The sequence below is a fragment of the Camelus dromedarius genome, chromosome 17 (assembly GCF_036321535.1).
Source record: "Camelus dromedarius isolate mCamDro1 chromosome 17, mCamDro1.pat, whole genome shotgun sequence".
In the NCBI taxonomy this organism is placed as follows: Eukaryota; Metazoa; Chordata; class Mammalia; order Artiodactyla; family Camelidae; genus Camelus; species Camelus dromedarius.
The window spans coordinates 16905135-16927979 of record NC_087452.1 but is presented as its reverse complement, the minus strand read 5'-3'; the positions used below and the strand labels follow the sequence as shown (position 1 = coordinate 16927979).

Below are 22845 nucleotides of genomic sequence, written 5' to 3'. Positions count from 1 at the left end.
TGTCATTCTGAAAAAATTAGTAAACACAGGCTCTTACTAGGAGTAGCAAAACTGCCCTTAAGTGTAAATCTTTTCTGCTTTACAATGCTACCCTCGATAGATTTTGTAATTATTCCTATGACTGTGCACTAGACCTGGTGATTTAGAGTCTGCTTTCAAAATGGTGGTGTGAAACCCTCCATCAAAAAGGCATTTCATGAGGAAAAGCATGAACAGTGGGAGGTGATGGCTATGTAAAAGAAGAAAGCAACATAAAATCATTCTTACTTTAGAAATGATTGGAAATCTTCGCACACTGCTTCACAGCCTGGCCACTTGCAAACGCCGTGTCCATAGAGAGGATGGCTATGGGGATGCTCCTCGTGGGGCAAACTGAAAGGAAATACACGGGGGACAAGAGAATGAATTTGCCTCCTGGAACCATCCCACCAGACACAAAAAGGCAAGAGGAGCCCGCCCACGTGGCCAAACGTGGACATGAACCAAGCCGCACTCTCCTCTTCCTGTGGAATTTACTACTGACTTCTGCGCTGTCATTTACTTACAAGCAAGAGTGAAACTTCAACACGTGAACAGTCCAATCTTAGAAATGTACCACCATGTATGAAAAATGCTTGACAGGCTTTTGTTTGAGGCCAAGCTCTCAGACTGCAAAGGAGTCTTTCAAAGGCTAGACTTATCATTTAATCTACATAATGAAAATTATTAAATCAGCACTTGATTTTAAGATTCTCTTGCTCTTCTCTACCTGGAATATTACACATTTTTTTCTCCTGCCTTCCACCACAAACAGTGTTCCCATAATTGTACAATCGTTTCACAAGTTAATTTTATCAAGCAAAGAACAGTGCCATTAAACTATTGAGAGGAAAATAATTCAGAAAGACAAATATATCCAAGTAGATGATTCACTTAAAAATTAATAGTGGCAGGAAGATTCTATCCCTAAAATTACTGACACCAAAAGTGAAAGAAAACTTAGCATGACCATGAAGGGGTTAATCCTCCAGTGGGGGTTCCAATCAATAGGTAATGATCTGGACACTCAGAGCCAAGTCATGGGATGCTTTGATCCCTGCCACATGGTGCTTAGGGACGTGTATCTGTTGCACTTGCTGATGCGCCCTATTCTCAAATATTTTTCTATTAGATTTCTGCATCCAGGCATCTTTCAGACCGATTATTTTTTACAGTCGTTTCCATAACCTTAGATTCCATCAGATAGAAATGTAAAACTAACATTAAGAGGTCTGTTTTGTACTAAAGTACATTTGCTTCAAGGAAAGGGCTATTTTGCAACTTACTCCACTGCCTCTGCCTGACTTTGAACTTCAAGCACACTGAATTATTATATCACACACACACACACAGACACACAGACACACACACAAGAGGCTTGTATTTTACATTACCACCAGGATGTGTATTCATATATTTTATTGATTCGCATTCACAGAGCAGACATACACAAATGCCACTTGTCCCTGACTTATAACATAATTAATACACAGTGAGCATATAATGAACATTTAAACTTAGGGTCATTAATACTAAACACACGTATACATCACACAACACCTTATCAAAGATCCATAAGCCTCCCTGTGGCTTTTGAATGACTTGGCTGGAAAGCTAATATAATTTTAAAATGCTAAACTATTTTGCCTTAAAGTAGAAAATAACTCTGGGAAACAACAAAAACAAAACAAAACCAAAAAGGCAGGAAACTGACTTACGAAAGCACTGAAAGATGCTCCCATGAGAGAAAAGACTGACACACGTGACCGAAGGTGGTCGCAGTGAGACTGATAAAGCCCAATAATAAATGCTATTCTCTGAGCAGTGAAGTGGGTGTAATTCCATTGGACCAAAGGAAAACGTGACTGCCTATCCATGCTCATCCTCAGTTATTTTAAAGAATAAAATAGGTATGATACAAAAACAGAATTAAAAAAAAATTCTTTTTGGCAATATTTAAAATCCAAGAATTCTTCTAAGTACCTCTGAGAGGGAAGGAAATCATTTAAAAAGAAAACTGTTCCTACCAATATCTTAAAAAGAAGACAAATCCAAACATAATAGCTCTTTTCTTTACCAGTTTTATGAAGATTATATAAAGTATTTTCATAATTCTAAATGAGTTAGTACATATTTGTTGTAAAAACCTTGAAAATCTTGAAAAGTATTACCCTCAAATAAACATACACACACACATTTTTGACAAACTAAGGCAGGAGTATTTATGTCATTCTCATGTTATCACCTAAGCCTCAAAACCCTTATTTACTGATGGGTAACAGTCCTTCCATAAACCATCTGAGCTCGAGCTCCCCGCCTAAGTATTTAGCTAACCGTTCCTCTATTATGGACCCTGAGATTCCTTTCATGTTTCTCATATTTATGAATAATGTTAGAAATAAAATTTACTGGCCCAAACATCCTGGTATATAACTGACTCTTACTGGAAGATACACTCAGGGAAATAGAATTAAATGAGTACTAAGTTCTAAAATCCACCAGTAACAGTATATTAAGTTACTTTTGAGAAATGCTCCATGCTCAGTACTTTCTCAGCCATTGTATCTATTTCGTGCCATTTTTTTAAAAGTTGGAAACAAGGCACTTCAACTAGTTAGGGACTGGAGATAAAATGTATATGATTTAAATGTGTCTGCCACCCCAACCCTCTAACCCCATCTTTGGGCTGACGTATTTGTCAAGACTCCTTGGCCCGAATAAAAACTACTCTCCTCTAAGAATTTATTTTTAACTTGGTATCTTTATTTCAAAGTAAGGACAGACGACAACTCACTAAAGCCTTAGGAGGATAACCAGCTACACTTGAAGGCTAGAGAAACGCCAGCTCCTGGCACACATACCTACAAATGCACTCAGGAGACCTCTTAAGAATTTGTCTCTACATTAAAACTGTATTTTTACTACAAAAGGATTATACGCTCCTGTTTTTAAAAGTTCACCTCATACGGTGTTGGCTCCTAACCTGCCCCACCCCAGTCCCACACCTGACACGGTCCCACCAGGGTTAAACCACCCACACTGTCCATCAGTGCACAGCACCTTTCTTCTCCTGTTACTCATTTGCAAAAATGGAAACATACCATACATACTACTGTTGCTTGCTTTTCATTTTTGGATACTTTAAAATATACAACTGTCTGAAATAAAGTGCTGGGCTTTGGAAGGAAAAAGAATAGATTGGCAGCAATGCCCTGGCAGAGTATCTCTAAGAAAGATAGTAACAGTTGTTGCCTCTGGGGAGGGGTACTGGGGAGTTGAGGGGGGGGATGAATTTCCCCAGTATCACTTTTGGTATCTTTCAAAGTTTTTATTTTGCACGTTGAAGGTATTTTTTGCTGTGCAAGTGCTCTTTTTTTTTCCCCTTCTTTTTTTTTTTTATTTCAATTGAAGCATAGTCACTTAGCAATGTTGTGTCAATTTTTGGTGTATAGCATAATGCTTCAGTCATACATACACATACTTTTTTTTTCATATTCTTACATATATTATTTCTTTGGGGGGGATTAGGCTTATTTATTAATTTTTTTTTACTGGAGGTACTGGGGAGTGAACACAGGACCTCGTGCAGGCTAGGTATGTGCTCTATCACTGAGCTATACCCTCTCCCCTCATACTCTTTTTCATTATATGTTACTACAAGATATTGAATATAGTTCCCTGTGCTATATAGTAGAAAATTGTTGTTTATCTATTTTGTATATAGTAGTTAGTATCTGCAAATCTCGAACTCCCAATTTATCCTTTCCCATCCCTTTACCCCCTGGTAACCATGAGTTTGTTTTCTACGTCTGTGAGTCTGTTTCTGTTTTGTAAGTAAGTTTGTTTATCTTTTTTTCTTTTTTAGATTCCACATATAAGTGATATCATATGGTATTTTTCCTTCTCTTTCTGACTTACTTCACTTAGAATGACGATCTCCAGGTAATTGGACACACAAAAATCCACACAGATACATACACACATTGGAAATATCAAGTGCTATGCAGGGCTCAATTTGCAGACCGTCACTTGCCCTGACGGTGGTATAGAGAACATGGTACACTTGCTGCCCGTGTGGCTGAGTCTCACTTCCGGCCTTTCAGTCATTCTGGATGAAGTATCATTAGACCTCACCAGCTAGACCTCTGAATGGGAGCTTTCCTGCTTCATCAGAAAAGTGAAATAAACCTTTATATTCTTACTGCCTTTTGGGGACTTGCCAAACGGGACAAGACAGGAAATTTTTAAAAACGAGCACAGGAATTTTTTCACTTGAAGTAATTTAGAATTACATTTCCAGGATGAAACATGGTGGAAAAAATGACCATTTGAATATCTCATGGTCAGAGAGAGCCTGTGAGTCTTATCATTTAAATACACTTTCCAAGGGCCACTCACTGATGTGAGAAGTCAAACTTCTCAATGGCCATCAAGGTTAGTGCTGATAAAGATGTATTCAATTTTAAAAAGATTTAAACATGCCTACCCCAAAATTATAAACTTCAAAAATTCAGGATCAGTTGTTTAATAAAGTATTTTTATTACTATAAACCCCTAGGTTGCAAATTCCTAGGAGGACAGATTGAGTCTAATTCACCTCTACATCCTCAGCACCTCACACAGAACATGGCATGGGCTCAGTAAATGTGAGATGGAGTCTTTAAATGAACAGATGAGAAAATCATTGTATTCTTCTATTTAATTTCTTGTGGATATATACTCAATTAATACTGGTCTTTTAAAAAAAACTCTTGAAGGTACAGACCAGGACATAGCCAATCCACTTGAGAAAACCAGCATTTTGACACTTTCAATGATTTAATGTTATTCCCAGTACATAAAATACAAATAGTACACTATCAAGAAAATCCACGAGTTAAATTTCTCCTGATAATCCTTGATATGTAAAAATTAGACATTTTTTAAACACAGTAATTAATAGTGACCTCATTTCCGATTAGAAAGAACCAACCTATCACAAAAAGTCTAATTGCACAAAAATATCCAGTAGCAATTCCTGACATCACACGATACTAAATACAGTCTATATATTATTCAGTATGGTGTAATGGTGTCATTCTCAATGACATTTTTTAAGGGCCTTTTTTGGGTATTTCTTCTTACATCAAAATATACCAGCCAGAGCCTTAATTTCAACACTGACTTCAGCCTCTGAGATTTTACATGATGGTTATGGTTCTTCAGTGGCAACTATTCACTACTACCCTCCCACATTCGCCACATAACCAAAACTCTCAACTAGAATCATTAAACCCACCCGCTAAAACTAAGAACAGCTTCTTGTATGCAGTCTGTAGACTTCAGCAGTCCTTACCGCTCTGTCCCAGAAGCTAATTTCCCTGCAGTGACCAAAGGAGAATCATCTTTGAAAGAGATAAAGAGCCTGGATACCTCACTGTACCCCAAGACCTTTCCTGCCAACCTCAGTGCCAACTTTCCTTTCTTCTGGAGGTACATTCTCAGCTTTTCCTGGGCCCTGTCCTAGGTTCTCACATCTGTCTTCAAAGCCTTGTCCAATTTGTTTCTTCCCTTTTCCAAATTTGCCCTCTCTGTTTTCTCAATTTCTGAGTCATCTGTAATAAAAGGTCTACCTCTGTGCCCATGAGGGTTCATGCCTTCTCCCCTTGCCCTCCTTCAAAATCAACTCAAAATTTTAAATTCTATTTCATTTCACTAGCGTGCTGTTTGATATATTAAGTTATAGAAGACAGCTGGTCCTTCTCTAATGCCTCAGAATGATGGAATATATTTTCCCAAGCTTTACTGAGGTATAATTCATACCCTGTACAATTCACTCATTTAAAGTGTATAATGCAATGGTATACATAAAGCATATAATGCAATATTCAGAGAGTTGTAAAACCATCACTGCAGTGTAATTTTAGAACATTTTTTAATTGGAGGTACTGGGAACTGAACCCAGGAACTTGTGCATGCTAAGCATTCGCTCTACCACTGAGCTGTTACCCTCTCCCCTAGAACATTTTTTTATCACACTAAAAAGAAATCCTGTACCCATTAGCAGTCACTCCCCATTTCTTCCCAACCCCCAGCTCCTGCCAATCACTTATCTACTTTCTGTTTCTAGAGATTTGCCTATTCTGGACATCCATATAAATGGAATCATACAACACGTGGTCGTGTGCGTCTGGATTCTTTCACTTATCGTAAGGTTCTGGAGGTGCAACCCCACTGTAGCACATGTCAGGGCTTCATTTCTTTTTTGTGGCTGAATGCTCTTCCACTGTATGCCTACAGCACGTTGTGTTTCTCCATTCGTCCGCTGATGAACATCTGGGTGGTTTCCACATTTTGGCTACTGTGAAAAGTGGTGATGTGAAAACGGCATGTACATGAACCTGTTCCAGCGTATGTTTTTAATTATTTTGAGTATATATCTAGCAGTAGAATGGCTGGGTCATGTGCTAATGTTATGGTTAACATTTTGAGCAATTGCCAGACTATTTTCCGAGGCAGCCATACCACTCTGTATTCTCACCAGCATTGTTTGAGGGTTCCAATTTCTCCACATCCCTGCCAACGCCTGATGTATGTCTCTATTTTAGCCATCCCAGTGGATGTCAACTGGTACCCTTTTGTACTTTTGACTGATGTTTGCTTAAAGATTAATGATGCTGAGCATCGTTTCATGTATTTACTGACCATTTGTGTATCTTCTTTAAAGAAATGTCTATTCAAATCCTTTGTGCATTAAAGAAAAAGTAGGTTCTATTTATTGTGGAGCTACCAAAGTTTTTTTAGTATATATATTTCCTGTGTGCAAGTCCACTATGAGATATACAATTTGAAAACATTTATTCCCATTTTCTGGATTGTTTCCTCACTTCATTAGTATGCTTTGAACCACAAAAGGTTTTAAGTTTGATGAAATACAGTGTACCTTTTTTCTCTTTGGCTCCTTGTGTTTTTGCTGTCACATCTAAGAAACCACTGACTAACCCAAAATAATAAAGACATATTCCTAGTTTTCTTCCAAGAGCTTTATCAGCCCTCACATTTAATCAATTTTTAGTTAATTTTTGTACACTGCATGAGGTAGGTATCCAACTTCATTCTTTTGCATGTTGCCCTAGCACCACTGGATGAAAAGATTACTCTAACCCAAATGAATTGTCTTGGCATTTTTTGCCAAAAGCCAAATAAACATAAATGGAAGGTTAGGAGGGTTTTTTTTTTTCTGCTTCACTTTTGTGGGATTTCTTTTTCCTCCAATATACTGCTCCCCTTCTCAGATGAATTTATACTCCTAATATAAAATCACTTTTGCAATTACACTTATAAAATAACTTTTGAAATTTGATTGAAGGGGCAGAGATCAATTTTTAATAAAAAGAAAACCTTAGTAACAGAACATTTTGAAGAATGAGTACTTAGGTGCCACTTTGTTTTCCAGATCCTGTGGAACCTTTGTGTGCTGAAAAATCTTTTCAGGATGTACTGTGTGGATTTCCCAGCTTAACACATAAATGGAAAATAACTTAGTCTTTTACTGAGGTAGTACTATTTCTCTATGGGAAGGGTGAGGTGCCTAGTGTGTGAATGCAGACCTCATTTCTCATTACAGATGGTGCTAATAACCAGTAACCTTGCAGGTCACTTAACTGCCCTGCCCTCCAATTAATCATTTGAAAACCAGGAACCCTCCCACGCTGCTGGTGGGAATGTAGTTTGGTGGAGCCATATGGAAAACAGTATGGAGATTCCTCAAAAGTCTAAAAATAGACTTATCATATGATTCAACAATCCCACTCCTGGGCATATATCCAGAGGGAACCTTAATTCAAAAAGATACATGCACCCCAATGTTCATAGTGGCACTATTAACAATAGCCAAGACATGGAAACAACCTAAATGCCCACTGACAGATGACTGGATAAAGAAGCTGTGGTATATTTATACAATGGAATACTACTCAGCCATAAAAAATAAAATAATGCCATTTGCAGCAACATAGATGGACTTAGAGATCATCATTCTAAGTCAAGTAAGCCAGAAAGAGAAAGAAAAATATCATAAGATATCACTTATATGTGGAATTTAAACCAAAACAAAACAAACTTGTTTACAAAACAGAAATAGAATTAGAGTAGAAAACAAACCTATGGTTACCGGGGGGGAAGTGGTGGGAAGGGATAAACTGGGAGTTTGAGATTTGCAGATACTAACTAATATATGCAAAATAGATAAACACAAGTTCATACTGTATAATAGCACAGGGAACTATACTCAGTATCTTGTAGTAACCTACAATGAAGAAGAATATGAAAACGAATATATGTATGCTCATGTATGACTGACACATTATGCTGTACACCAGAAATTGACACAATACTGGAAACTGACTATACTTCAATAAAATACATATACACACACACACATATGTATATATATATATATATATACTATAAAAAAAAAAAAAGGAAAACCAAAGGGAGCACGGAAGGTAAGGCTCAGTGGTAGAGCGCGTGCTTAGCACAAGGTCCTGGGTTCAATCCCCAATAGCTCCATCAAAATAAATAATTAAATGAACTTAATTACCACCCCCCCTTCGGTAAAAAACAAAAACAAAAGAAAAGGAAGAGACTCACACAAGATGACCTGTGTTGCTTCTTCAGACGGGAAAGCCTCCAGCAAACTTCTACCAGCTATGCAGATGAAAGAGGGAGTGGGTATAGATGACATATCTTGTCACTGACAAGATGAATCAGGAGCAGGTGCTTCACGAACACCAGTTACAGGAGTGAAGGAGATCTATGTCCTTACCTCCTTCTAAACCACTCGCCATCCCCTGCCAATACATAACCCCTCAAGCACAATGGATCCCCTTTCCCACGTCCTCTGACTTAGAAGCGGTTCTGCCGCCCTCCCTTCCCCAGTGGCCCCTTTCTCTTTCCCACCATGGTGGCCTTTTTTCCATCCAGCTAACATTAGTGCAGTGCAGACCCCGAGGAAGGCACCCAGGATGGCGAGGATGAGGACCAGTCCTCTGACAAGCTACCTCTGTGCCTTTCTATGGCTCAAGTCTCTTGTCTGTCTGTCTTCCGATTCCTCGGTCTCCTGTCCCTGGGCACATAACTCTTTGCGCCCTTCTTTGTGCCCACCCTGTAGCAAACGTCAGCCACAGAATCGCCCCCCTCTCAGCTCCGTCACAGCCTAAGACTTTGGCTGGGTGACAAGAAGCTGCTCATGCACAGCCAAGACATGAAACTGCTCCAGATACCTCAGGTTTCCAGAAAGGTGTTCTCTTCATCCACAGTGTCAGGGTTCTCTGTCAATAAAAAGAACTTCCCACTAAATTGTGATCATCAAAGGCGCAAATGCCAACGGAAGCCTCTACTGTTTTGAACCTTTTTCTTTTATTTGCTTAATTCTCTAATGACAACATATGCAAAAATGACCCTCCTTTCTTTCTCTTTTCTTTCCCCTTTTAAATTCTTGTCATATTTCCTTTCCTTCTATTTCTACTTTGCTACCATATCCTACTTTTACTGAGATTTTAAATGTCAGATTTCTTAGGTTTGAATATAGGAGTCTTAAATTGATTTCCAGTGATGAAGTGATGTCCGAAAATAAAATATAACCAGACTTCAGATGACTTTACATTTTTAACAACTGGTATCAAATATTTGTGACATATACAATTAAGTCAACATGAATGATACTAAACAAGGTGAGCTGGTGGAATCTGACCACAGATGACCATGTGAAAAGAGAAACGTAGATTCTCAATAGCAGAAGAGACGATTACTTATATATTGAGCACAATTTTCCATTTCAGAGTCTACTATTTGAGTATTTTTCATACTATTGTATAACTCCTCAAAATCAGCCAGAAGTCAACTCCCAGTCTCTTACAGTAAAAACAAACAAACAAACAAACAAACAAAGACAGGTCGAGGTTCCTGATGTGTTATATCACAGTGCTGGGAAGAGAGGTCTTATACCTGCCTACGGATGTGCACATGATATGTGGTAACGGGAATGGTGATTCAACACTGCATCTTTTTTTTCCTGGTGCCTTTGTGAAAATAACCTTTCTCCTTCAACTTTCACTAAAAGCGCCTTGAGAAGCAGATGAGCTGCTCATTTCATACTGAAGAGTTGGGAGATGACTGAGACAACGCACTTCTAGCATCCTGCCCTGATTTTTGCTTTTCACTCATTCAAAAAATACACTATCCTTATGTCTTTGTTAATCAGGTTTCCAAAAGTCAGATGGCGATCGGTTCTACAATCTCATTGCAAAGAGAAGGGTGTTTTACTGAAGCCCATTCTAGGGTCTATTCCACAGAAAGGAAAGACTGAGTTCTCTACAAAGTGGGACACACACACACACACACACACAAGTGGTCCTCTCTCTTCCACTCTCCCATGCACTGAATCCTAGACTCTCCTTCCCCACAACGTTCAGCATCTCACTTTTCTGCTGCTTTTCAAACCATGTTTAATTAGAGGATTTCACATTCCCTTGTGATACGATATTCATGAGTAAAACCTGCAACTGGAGTGACTGTGAATTAGTCTATTAAGTGCCAGATTTGTGCTTTTAAACAATGATAGAAATTATTGTTATTATCCGGTCTCAATATTGTGCCTCAAGATGTGAGGGCTACCTTAACTAACTTTACATCTTAAACACAAGCTATTAATGGTTTATGGGTTTTGTTTTGTTTTTTCCCTTGAAACACAAATTATCCTGGAAGAAATACAGGGCCACCTCTGTAATGGTTCTCAGAGCCTGGCCCGGTAACATGGTCAGTTGGGTGAGTCTGATATATAAATATCCTCACTTTTGAAGTTACAGAGCCATGTTCATGTGTGCTAGAAAAAAAATTTGATTAATATATCAGACTTGTGACTTCTCAGTGATAACTTTTTTATAAAATCTATTTAAGTTAGTCAATTTTAAGAAAAAGACTAGGTCAAAATTTTACGGCAAAAATTGAAGATGGCAAGAGAATGCCTCAAAGACGGCTGACTGCACTGAAAAGACTCAAACTGTTATCTATGGGGGAGGATACACACTCTTCCTTTTTCCACTGCTGATCATAGAGTAATGCTGCTCAAATTTCTTACAGATGTAAATCAGATCTTTTTTAACGTGCAGGTTCAGATCCAGCAGTTCTGGGTGGGGGTCCCCGACTACGCAGGTCCGCCGTGCTCCTGGGTGATTCTGATGGTCCTGGGCCACAACTGCATACCGAGCATCTTGAGACTGTCCTGTTCTGGATCTGACCTAAAAGTGGCTGCGCTTAAAGAAACACTCATGAGGTGCCCCCCTCTATAAGTTGTGGGTTGAAAAGCAAGTTGGAGATAGGTAAATAGGGAAAGGCGCGGGGAGGCGGGGGATGACAACACACATGGGGCAACCTCACCAAGGAAGAATTGCAAACTCTTAAAAACTCTTGCTGACTCAAAGTTATTTAGGAATTATAATCAAGTCTTTTTTTTTTTTTTTAAACATAACAAAACAGGTAAGACTGAAGGAAGTTAGCACAGGGGAAAGGTCATTTCCTGTTTCTGTTCAGCAAACACTAGTTTTACATTAGCACAGATCTAATGAGTGATCCGGTCAGCAAGTAACATTTGCCAGGTATTGCACTGATCAGGAGTATCCTGGAGTAAACTGTTGAATCTGGGTTTGACAACAACTCAAAGCTTCACAGGTCCCAAAGTCTAGGTCTGCCTTAGGTATCTCTAAGGCTCCCCGGAACCTGGGAGGAGTGGATGAATGTGGAGTAAGTAGGATCCTGAATTAACTTTTCAGTAAGATAAGCGATACGTCGGGGCTTTTCTAGGAAACGAGGGTGTATCAGGAAAGCAGGGTTTCAATCCACTGGGTGCAGTGCCCTCTTCAGTGAAGGTCCCTCTTCTCAGTAAAAAGAGGGAAGTCTTACCAAAATATCCCAATATGTGATATACATGTGCTCAAGTGGTGGCTCACACAACATAAAGTAGAGCAAGGATGCATATTTTTAAGAGCTGGCAGGTTTACTTAAGTTTATATTAAATATCTCCAACTTCTGATTTCACAAATATCCCTTCTTAGGATGAGGCTCATTTAAATTTAAAAAGACTCAATTTATAGAAAATACTGTATCTTCTTTAATATAAATTATATTAATATAATATAATAAGATAGCTTCACCCCAATATGCATAGCACCGTTATTTCCAATTGCCAAGGTATAGAAGTAACCTAAGTGTTCACTGGTAGATGAATGGATAAAGACAATGTGGTATGTATGTACACATGGGAACACTACTCGGCCATAATAAAGGATGAAATTTTGCTATTTGTAGCAACATGGATGTTAACTGAAGTAAGTCAGACAAAGACACACTGTATGATATCACTTACATGTGGACTCTAAAGAAATAAAAACAGGGAATAAAACAAAAAAGAAGCAGACAGATATAGAGAACAAACTTCTTGGTTACTAGTGGGAACAATAAAGGGGTAGAGGATTTTTTAAAAAAGGGATTATCATGGGATTCTATGAAATTATGTATGCAAAACTGGAAAGCTGTAAAGTACTACAGAATTTAAAGAATTTTCCATTCATTAAAAAATTAGTAAATAATATAATTAATAGTAATCTAAACAGTTATAATAAACCTCATGATAATGGGCCACATACACAAATGACTAAACTTTGGGGAAACCGAAGCTCATGAATTAGTCCAAGGAGATCCAGTCTGTAATTGGATTTACTTCCTGAGTTGACAGTGACCCAGTGGTAAGTCTCTTTAATTTGAACTTTCAGTAGGGAAGGAAGAGCCTCAGGGATCAGCCTCCACTTACAGGACAGAGATCCACAAAAACCACAATAGCACAGTGCAGTGTATCCAGAGCTGTGAGGACCAGAACCCACTGTTCAGGAGCCAGGAGCCCTTTGTGTGTAGGCTACGGATGTGACCAGTGAAGAGCTGCTTTACCAATGGTAAGATCCTGAGGCTGGGGGCCACGACAGGTGGTAACTTTGGCAGTTACTTTCTTCACCATCCCATCTAACCTGGCCCACCTCCCTTTTCAGCTCTACTGGGCAAAACATGGCACCTTGACTTGCAGACGCCAGGAGCGCGGGCACAGCAGGATAATGGAGCAGGGAAGGAGGGCGTGAGGAACTCTGGCTGGCTGCTGTGCTCTGATCGATTGCCAACACAGAGCAGGCGGTGACAAAGGCAGAATGCCTGTGTTTGCGGGGTGATGAGTGAAGGGATACATAAAGGAAAAGAACAAGAAGAGGCAGAGGTCCAGCGTTTGTCTCTGATACCAAGAAGGGCTATCCTGAGGTCATAAGCGAGGGTTTACCACTGGCAGCATTAACACTGGGATCTTGTTAAGAAAACAAAATGCTTTCCAAAGAGTGGCTGTGAGCAACTGTGTCAATACAGACACAGGGATCTCTAATCCAAAAAATATTAACACCACTAGGCAGGCATGCTCATTATGTCGATGCAAGTGTTTGCATTGGTGAGTCACAAGGTCTATGTGGAACCCTGTCCGTATGTGAGAGGAAACAGCGAGACCCAGAAAACCCAAGAGCATAAACAAAAGTTTCAATACTTCTTCTCATTTAATCCCTGCCCCTAACGCCCTATGGGAGTCAGCATATCATACCCTGGAACCAGAAGAATCATGAAACTGATGAGTGAGGGCCAGATGAGGAAGCAGGAGAGGAAGGGGCAAGGGGACTAAAGACACACAATGACTCAAAGCCCCTAGGCACCTGCATTTGTGCTTCTTTAGAAGTACTTCCTACTTTATGCAAGTGCTTGCATTTCTCAGGATAAAATGCGTCATTAATGCTCACTAGGTTAAACCTCTCTCTACCCTTAGTCCAGCAGGTTTTATTCAACACCTACTTCGTGATGAGCACCCTGTTGGGTTCCTAGATCAGAGTTTATAAACCAGGATTCGTCAGATCATCCACGAGTGGGTGCTAAGGGAATATTAAAATTTCTGTACGCATGTGTTAAGGGAATATTAGAAGTTTTGTATGAATATATCACTGTGTGCGTATGGGTATATTTTCCCATCTCTCATACTTTAATTTTTATAATACAGATACTGTATTAGGCATGTACATAAGTGATTAAAAGTACTTTTAGTAGGGGGTGCATATTCAAAAGTTTTTATATTGATGGGGTGACTAACCAAATACATTTTGAGGTCACTGGTACAGATTATAACTAAGTCCTTGTCCTCTCCAGAAGAGTTCTGCCCAGTTCCCCAGTTAGGGCAGGGAGAGAGAGAGAACTGAACAGATGGCTGGAACATAAAATTCTGTAACATTTGATCTGGGCTTCAGAGTGTCAATAGGAGCTCAACTGCTAAAAGGAACAGGAAGAGAGGAGGCAGATGACTAAGGCACAAAAAGCATTTTCAGGCCTAAATTAAAAAAAAAAAAAAAAAAAAGAGAGAGAGAAAGACAGAACCAGAGTACTTATAAATGATTTAAAGGCCAACATTGGGAATTTGTAAGAGAAATTTTGATCCATACAATAGTTTATACTGGGTCACAGTCTTAAGAATTTTTCTCTTTGAAACGTTGAGTCTCAGTTGTCCTGAAGAATAATGCATAATCGTTACCAAGATCCCTCCTCTGTGACTTGGAATCGTAGACGGGGAAGAAGGCTGCAGCATCAGGACAGCAGTGGTTCTCAAAGTAGGGTCTCTGGAAACTTGTCAGAGACACAAGTTCTTAGGCCCTGCCCCAACTTACTGCATCCGACACATCATGACCAGGGTTCAGCGATCTGGAGTTCAGCCAGGCCTCCCGATGACTCTAATGCAAGCTAGACTGAGAATCACACCTGCCAGCAACCTAAATTTTCTCTCCTGTTTGGAGCATCATAAGTATCAACAAAAGCTAATAACCAGGTACTCCTACAGCATCTATGGCCAACAGGTAGCAACTACCATTCATGGGTTCCTGCTCCCTAATACCACATAAATTCACTACATTCTGAACATCCAGCCTCTGCAGTGCAGTGTACTCCACGCCGGGCTGGAGGTGCCGATGATCAGGATGCAGCAATCGACAAGGGATGTGGAACTTTCCCACATGGAGCTCACTGTGTCCAAGAATCTCACATGATGCACACGTGGGGAGTGGAAATCTATACACCACGGTACCCCGCTTGTGCTCATCTTTAACAAGTCATACACTGCCTCACATTTTGCCTGGGTTTATGTCACTGCATTTATTATGCTGTGTTGCCCGGGGTCTGTTTCTCTGTTTGTCTCTGCAGACTGTGAGCTCCTTAGGAAAAGAACTATGTTACAGTCAACTTCTCATTCCCAGGACCTATAGCGTTAGAACGTAAATGCTCAATAAATACAGGTGGCCTGAACGAGTAAATGACTTTAATAATCAACAACACTAATCATTAATATTTATGGAGCACCAACTATGTGCCAGAGACTAAATGAGTACCAACTCATTTCACCTACGAGGCCAGGCGTGGTATCACACCCATTTTACAGAGGGCACACGGAGGCACCCCGAGATGAAGCACCCAGAGCAGGCAGCCTAGACTGGAATGCAGGCCGTCCGGTTTCAGAGTCCACACTCAGAACCATCAAACAACACAGCCACCCCCGCGCTGAGAGAGGTACGGGCCACGATCTAGCAGAACATGTTCTCTTTCTGCCCCTGCCTCAGGGTCTTGGCTTCTGCTGTGCCCTCTGCCTAGAGGGCTCTTCCCTGACTTCTTCATGTCTGTTCAAGGGTCACTTCCTCAGAGAGGCTCTGCTGGACCCATTTTTCAAAAGAGTAACCTTAGCCCCACTCTTCCTCCTTCCCCGCTTCTTCTTTTTTTTTTCTTTCCCAGAACATAATTTTGTCTTCTAATGATGTAACTATTTGTTTGTTCGATCTCCCTTCTACTGCAATGTTGGCTCCATGAGGACAGACTTTGTCCACCTCATGGCTGTACCCCTCCGAGTATAGACGCTGGTGTGCGGTCAGAGCTTGGTTAAGTTTTGTGGGATGAACAGACTGGTTTTAGTACTGTCTGCTGACTTCTGTCCTGCCAAGGAAGGCATTTCTGTTGAACTCTGGACAACTTCCCACTTATCCTTGCTGAGTTTCTTTTTATTTCTGTCTGTACCATCCTCTAATTTATTCAAACACTGCTGGATTATTCCAGCTCTTGGTGTCAAATTTTTTTTTCTAATTAAAGTAAACTGCCATTTATTTCTCACACTGATCTTTAACACGGAGACATCTTGTTCTTGTTGTAAATCTGACTCATATGGAAATATGTAAGTTGAATATAGGGGCTCACATGCACCAGAATGTTTCCATTGATATTTCGGATGTAAAAAGTAGAGACGTAGCCACAGCTGCTCGGCCAATTCTAAGGTCTACAGCAATCGTTTCAGTCGAGTTTTTTTTTTTTAGCCTTTTGGATGTTTAACCTGAAATTCCACCAAATGACTAAAACGGCCCCTCTTGAAATCAAGCAAATACCACATCATTTACACGGACACTTCAAGTTTCTCTTTCCCTTTGCCATAATACACCTTCAAACTCAACATTCACAATCAAGATGCAAAATACACACAAAGAAAAGATCCTTCAAAGATAGACCTCAACATTTAAAAAAAAAGGAAAAAAAAGGAAGAGAGGGAGGGAGGGAGGAAGGAAAGAAGGAAGGAAGAAAGGAAAGAAGGAAAGAAGGAAGGAAGGAAGAAATCAACTTGCCATTAGGCTGATTTCCCTGAAGACTATAAAAGGAATGAAATCTGAAGGTCATGAAAGTATGCCTGTTTGTTTAGGGAAGTCTTACAGGTAGTATAAATATCACCAGCTACAGTTGCTATGGGGTCTGTTTGTTTACCAAACAAGAATACAAATAGTTACACAAAAGCAGAACAACATTGGGTGTATAAATGGAGAAGGCTTTGCCTTCTGGTAAATTTTCCAAAGTGCCTTTTAAAACATCCCTGTCTTTCACCATATTCACTGGGAAATCTGTGTTATTTTATTTTATTTTATTTTATTTATTATTATTATTCTTAATTCTCTCTTTTTACTTCTAATACCTCCAGGGAATGTTTTACTCTGAGATTTCTGAGGCTGATAATGATGTGTTTTTTCTTTTCCCTTTTTCTAAGATGTATAAACCAAAACCACTAGGCCAATGATCCAAAGAGTTCAATGGAAGTAATTAGCACCAGTGAAAATGCAAAAAAAAAAAAAAAAAAAAAAAAAAAAAGAGAGAGCGAAAAACAAAAGCTGCAGAGTTTACAGACAGATTCTAGGACAGATGAACAGTCCTTAAACTGATTAATCCCTGAACAACCACCCAGAAAGGTATGGTGTGTGTGTGTGTGTTTGTTTAAATGACTTTCGTAATATATGTTTCATATGAAACATAAATCAGGTATGTTTCATGAACCTGAGTTATACCCATTAACAATTTGCTTCCAAAAAAATAAAAAGGGGGGGGGGTCAGGTGGGGAGGACACGGGCATGTGTGTGGGTGTGCACATGTGAGCGCTCAGATCTGCCGTTAAATGCACGGTCCCACGGAGGCCGCTGTGGGTGGAGGGCCCTCTTCATGCCGCGTGACTGTGGGGCCCACCCGGCACGGCCCCGGCGCCACTCCATGAATGGGACAGCTTGCCATATGGACAATGACACTGAACAAGCTGTCCCATTCTTGGCGACACGGGCCCGGGGGGATTGTCCCAGATTAACACCACCTGGGCTGTGGCAATTGTGCTGGGTCTGTGCAGAGGCACGGAGGAGCCGGGCAGGATGTTATGTTTGAGGACACACAAAAAGGAAAACCGCAGTGAGGAGAGTTCTCCGGCTGGCCTATCTGTTGCTCAATTCCCGAAATAGTTTCCCCAAGGAACGGTTATCTTCTTTATTCACACGGGCAGAAACGACAAGCTGGAACACATATTAACAATTTCCCTTTGTGAGCTTCCACTATTGTTTTACTGGGGAGAATATACTTTATAATATACTGAGGCCCTGCAGGATCACTAAGGGGGTGGAATAAAGAACTTGAGGACGGCAGGACACGTGTAACCCCCTCATCTGCATTACCCCAGTGAGCAGTCGGCACGGAGGGGCCTCCCTTAGAAAGAGCTGCAGAGCCAGGCTACCAGGTGGCCCAGCACAAAATGGCATCTCTGTGAGTCTTGACAAAGGACATGCCTTTCATTTAAGTCTCTTACATAGCACCCCCCCCCGCAGGCCCCCCTTACTGGCTTAAGAACACGGGACCCCTCGCTGTCATTTTTAAGGGAGAACAACACTAAGAGTTTGCCAGGCCACATGGCCTTCCAGACACCCTTGGCTTCCCTTCCCAATTTTGGATGGATCTGTACCCACCAAAGACAATTTTCTACTCATTTACTCCAAATGGTACAGTGTGCATCTCAAAAAGACTCGTTCACAGGTAAAAGGGCCAGTACAATGGACCGTGCCATCCAAGTTCCCGAAAGACTGGTCCTCACCATTCTTCTACCATATGCTTTCCTTTACCCTCTGGAGGAATGCTAAGAAGCTCGGGTACATTAGCTGTTTCCACACGAGGGCAAACACCTATGTGATGGGCGGGGAGTGCCGCCATGTAACTGGTGGGAAAAGTCCTACCAGCAAGGCCACCTCATCAGGAAAGAACGTCTAACCTATCTGATAAGAGAAACCGGGGCTTCAAATTTGATTTTGTGTGAGAAATCCGGCACATCAGACATGAAACAGCCCACGGTTGAGATTCACATTATACAATATCCCAGGGAAAAAATGAAAATCAACTGAATTTCGGAGAAATTTACAAAATGAATCTGACTCTCCAGACCAATGATGTCATTTTACTGGAGAGCATTTATCATTTAAACACAATAAATAGAAAGAGATTTATAGAGTCTAATGATGCTGTGTTATGGTAAAAGGCATTTTATTGAGATAAGACACAACAGCTGTTGGAAAATGAGGGCTGAGTTTGTTGGGTTTTTTTTTTCCTTTTAATCACCCCACAAAGGGAACAGGCAAGAAAAACCCATAAACCTATCCCCCGGCACGCCGGTATTTCAGGCTTTTCTCTCCCTGCCCTCCCTGTACGTCTGAGTGACAGAGTGACACAGCACCATGCCACACTGCCTGGAGAGAGCGCTCCCCCTCACTTCTGACACCCAGAAGCAACTTAAAGCAATGTTTTAAGCAGAGAGACAAAAGGATCACAGCTTTTCCAAAGACGCTATGATGGTCACCACACACCCAGCAGCACAATGGGGTACAGAATGTTGACAAGCCTCCAGGAGCTTCTTTCTGACATATGCAGGAACAGTTTTGCCCCAAACAGGCGACTTCCTATGCAGACAGGTGACACTGCCAAGAGTCTGCTTTGCAGCAGAGAGAAACACCTGTATTTTAGTAAGACCTCTTCAACTGGCAGCACCAACTCCTCTTTTTCGTCCCTTACAAGCCAGAGACGACACACCCAGCCTGCTTTCTATGTTCTCCACAGCTTGTGATCTGTCTCCAGCCCCAACTTCCCTCCTTGCAAAGGATAGGCAGGGGAGGAGAACCGGCCACAGGGAAATGCTTGAAGCGTCTCCTCAATATGGCGGAACAGACAGGTCTGACCCTGGGCTGTCACCTCTGAAGGTCATGGTCTGGCCCTTATCCCCGAGCTTTACCCCTCCGGAGGCTGTAACCCAGAGTCTGGGGTGTAGTCCAGGTGGGTCTGATGAGCAGAGCTCCTGGGAACCACCAGAACATGGTAGCCACTGCCAGGACCTGGGGGCTAGGCACACATCGATCCCAGGCCCTGCCTGGTCACTAGCTGTGCAGCTTCTGCAAGTTGTAAATTCCCTCTGGCCTGAACAGCACCATCTGTACAAAGAGGACACAGGGTTACTGTGAGGATAAAATGGGACAGTCAGCACCAAGGCTTATGTCGAGTCCCTAATTTATTGCGTCCGGCACAAAGTAATAGTTCATTCAGTCAATGTCAGCTGCGTGATCATCACCTCATTCACCAGCTACTGATTCCTGCCAGCAGTGCTACCTGTACTGTTGGCTCAAGAAGTCTGGCAAGTCACTAGTTTTATGGACGGAGTATGTCTAGGGTGATCATCAAAATTTGTGGGGAATGGAACTAAACACAACATTATAAATCAACTATACTTTGATTTAAAAAAAATTGTCAGAGTGTGGTCGGAGGGGTCTGTCCTTTCCAACAGTGCCAACGCCCAGGTAAGCTGAACTGAACATGCTATCTGCAGTGCTTCTCAACCTGGCTCGGACACGTCAAGGCTCAGGGGGTTGGGTTAAAATGCAGATTCTGACTGAGCAGGGCTAGGGGCAGAGCCTGAGAGTCTGCATTTCTAGTAAGTTCCCAGGTGATGCCAAAGTTGCTGGTCTGCAGCCTTTGGGCAGTAAGACACCAGGGTAGGAATGCCCAATCTAAATTCCTGCCATCCCATCTCAGACCAGTGGAATCCAAATCTTCATGGCAGAGGCCTAGCCAGCTGGTTGTTTTAACAAGTACCTGTGACAATATCATCAGGAAAACTGAGAAACACGGGTCAGGTGGTTAGTGTTGGAGTTGGCAAGTTTTTTCTATAAATGGCCAGATGATAACGATTTTACTACTGGTGGGCCATACACTCTCGGCTGCAGCTAATTGAGCCAGCCATTTTCATGTGAAAGGAGCCCCAGGCTACGTGTCAATGAGTCAGCCTCGCTATGTTCTAATAAAACTTTATTAACAAAATAAGGAGTGGGCCAGATCTGGCTAAGAGGCAATGATTGGCTGACCTCTGTAACAGATCAAATGCCTCAACATATACCGGCAAGAAGTAGCAGTAACAATTCTGAAGACAATATGGAATCATCTGACTGCTGGTTCTCCAAGATAACCTAATGGGAAAGAAAGACTTGGGGTAGCTAGTTTGCTCAAGCTCTTCCAATCGAAAGAAATCTAAAAGAAGCTACGTGATTTCAAAATACAAAAAAAAAAAAGTTGAAATGAGGAAGAGCTCTTCAGAGTCACAGGAGCTAGAGCTTACTGCTTAAACTTCTGGTCAAGAGTCCCTAAATATGAATATGAAAATATGCAAAAGTTTAAGGCTTGTGTAACTGGAACAGTTCCGAAACCAAGCTTCTAGAATGTGAGCAAGTAAACCAACAAGAGTACCAATATTTATTCATCTACAGAGAGTTTAGTTAACCAAAAAAAAAAAAAAAAAAAAAAGCAAGAAAGAAAAATGAAACACCAGGCATGTCCACATCTCAGAGCTCCTTGCCTTTTGAAAAGAGAGGGGCTGGTCAACACAAATGTTATTGTTATAGAGTCAAATCCATGGCAATATGTCAAGAGACCACAAATCAAAACCAGAGACTGTGTATCAAGTGAAACTGTCTGAAAGGACATGAGCCAAGCAAAAACCTTCAGGGGTTATTTGAAGGCAGCTGCCAGCTGTGAAGTGGGGAGTTCACTAGTGACTGGAATATACAGGGCTGCATGAAGGAGTGAGAAGGGGAAGGAAGGAAGGGACGCTGTGAGGACAGAAGGCAGGTGTGGCTCAGAGGGAGACAGAGGTGCCCGATTTGGGTCACCTGATTCAGAGAACAATACGACCGACTGCCTCAAAGAAGAGGCTGCACCACCCGGGATCTCTCCAGAGTTTAAAGAAATCTCTTTTACCAAATGCTTAAGGAAACCTGGGAACAAATACTTAGAAGTGCTATGCATCTGAGACAGACTCAAGTAATAAAACATCTACTAACGGTGGGTGAACTAAAAGCAGAAAGCTGGGAAGGATCAGAAGAAAGGAGGATCTCTAATATGGACTGCAGCAGGACAGCTGAAATAGAATAAAGACCATATGATGTGTTCAATGAGGAAACACAAGATTTATAAGGCAGGAAGGAAAGTCAGGACACTTTTAAAGGAGAGAGAGGCTCGTTCTGCACTTGCCTGTGTGCAGATCCTGCATGGGGTTCATTTTTGTTCTTTATGTGCTGCTTCAGATGGTAAATGATTTATATTTTGCAAATCCTACCCACCTGCCCTCCTTTCATGAAATGTCCAGGAACTATCTGTATCCACCTTAATAAGGAGAAACTCTGGGATTTTCCTTTAGACGTGCTGATTGGCACACAGTAGGTTAAGTCAATACATGTTGTGCTGAAGCAGATTTAAATCAAATTCAGAACTTCGTTTAGCAGCACTGGTTTTAATTTATCATAATTAAATGTTCATTTCTAAGCTGAATGGAAACTATCAGTTCTCTTTTAGAAACTATGAGAGAGTTAAATTTGGATCTCAGATATGCCACTAACCAGTTCTGTGATCCTCGGTCAAGTGACTTAATCTCAAGGACTCAGTTTCCTCATCTGTAAAATGGGTACAACAAACCCAACTGCTTTCCAGCGCTCATGTGGATAAAATAAGATATCACTCCCAAGGCAAGAGTTTAGCCAGCGCTTGGCACAAAGAACTGATGCAATATGAATTCTCTTCCCTTTCCGTAGTGCACCATCATATAATGTGATATTCAGAACTTTAATTCAGGCAATTACTTAAGTAGTAATTGCTATTTGTATTTACATAGCTGCTTTGATCCAAGAAGCTCAAACGGCTTTACTAAATTTAGCATTTTAATAAATGTTTCATTTGCATTCCGTTCATTTTGTTTACCCACACCAAAACTTGGAATTTCCTAAAGCCAGAAAGTCAGACAAGTTAAGGAAATGAGATAATATCGTCATGTGTAACAGGTATCCCAGGTTGGAGTTTTACCTATTT

General features: G+C 41.0%; 1 protein-coding gene across 13 annotated transcripts in view; it reads right to left on the bottom strand.

The window, feature by feature from the left end:
• The window catches only part of FOXP1 (forkhead box P1), a 549781-nt gene that overhangs the window by 55321 nt on the left and 471615 nt on the right, over positions 1 to 22845 (bottom strand). For all 13 annotated transcript variants that reach the window (XM_031471119.2, XM_064496312.1, XM_031471116.2 and 10 more), the window contains one exon: positions 268 to 372. In XM_031471119.2, coding sequence (XP_031326979.1) covers positions 268 to 372 — 105 coding nt within the window. The remainder of the gene's footprint in view (positions 1 to 267; positions 373 to 22845) is intronic.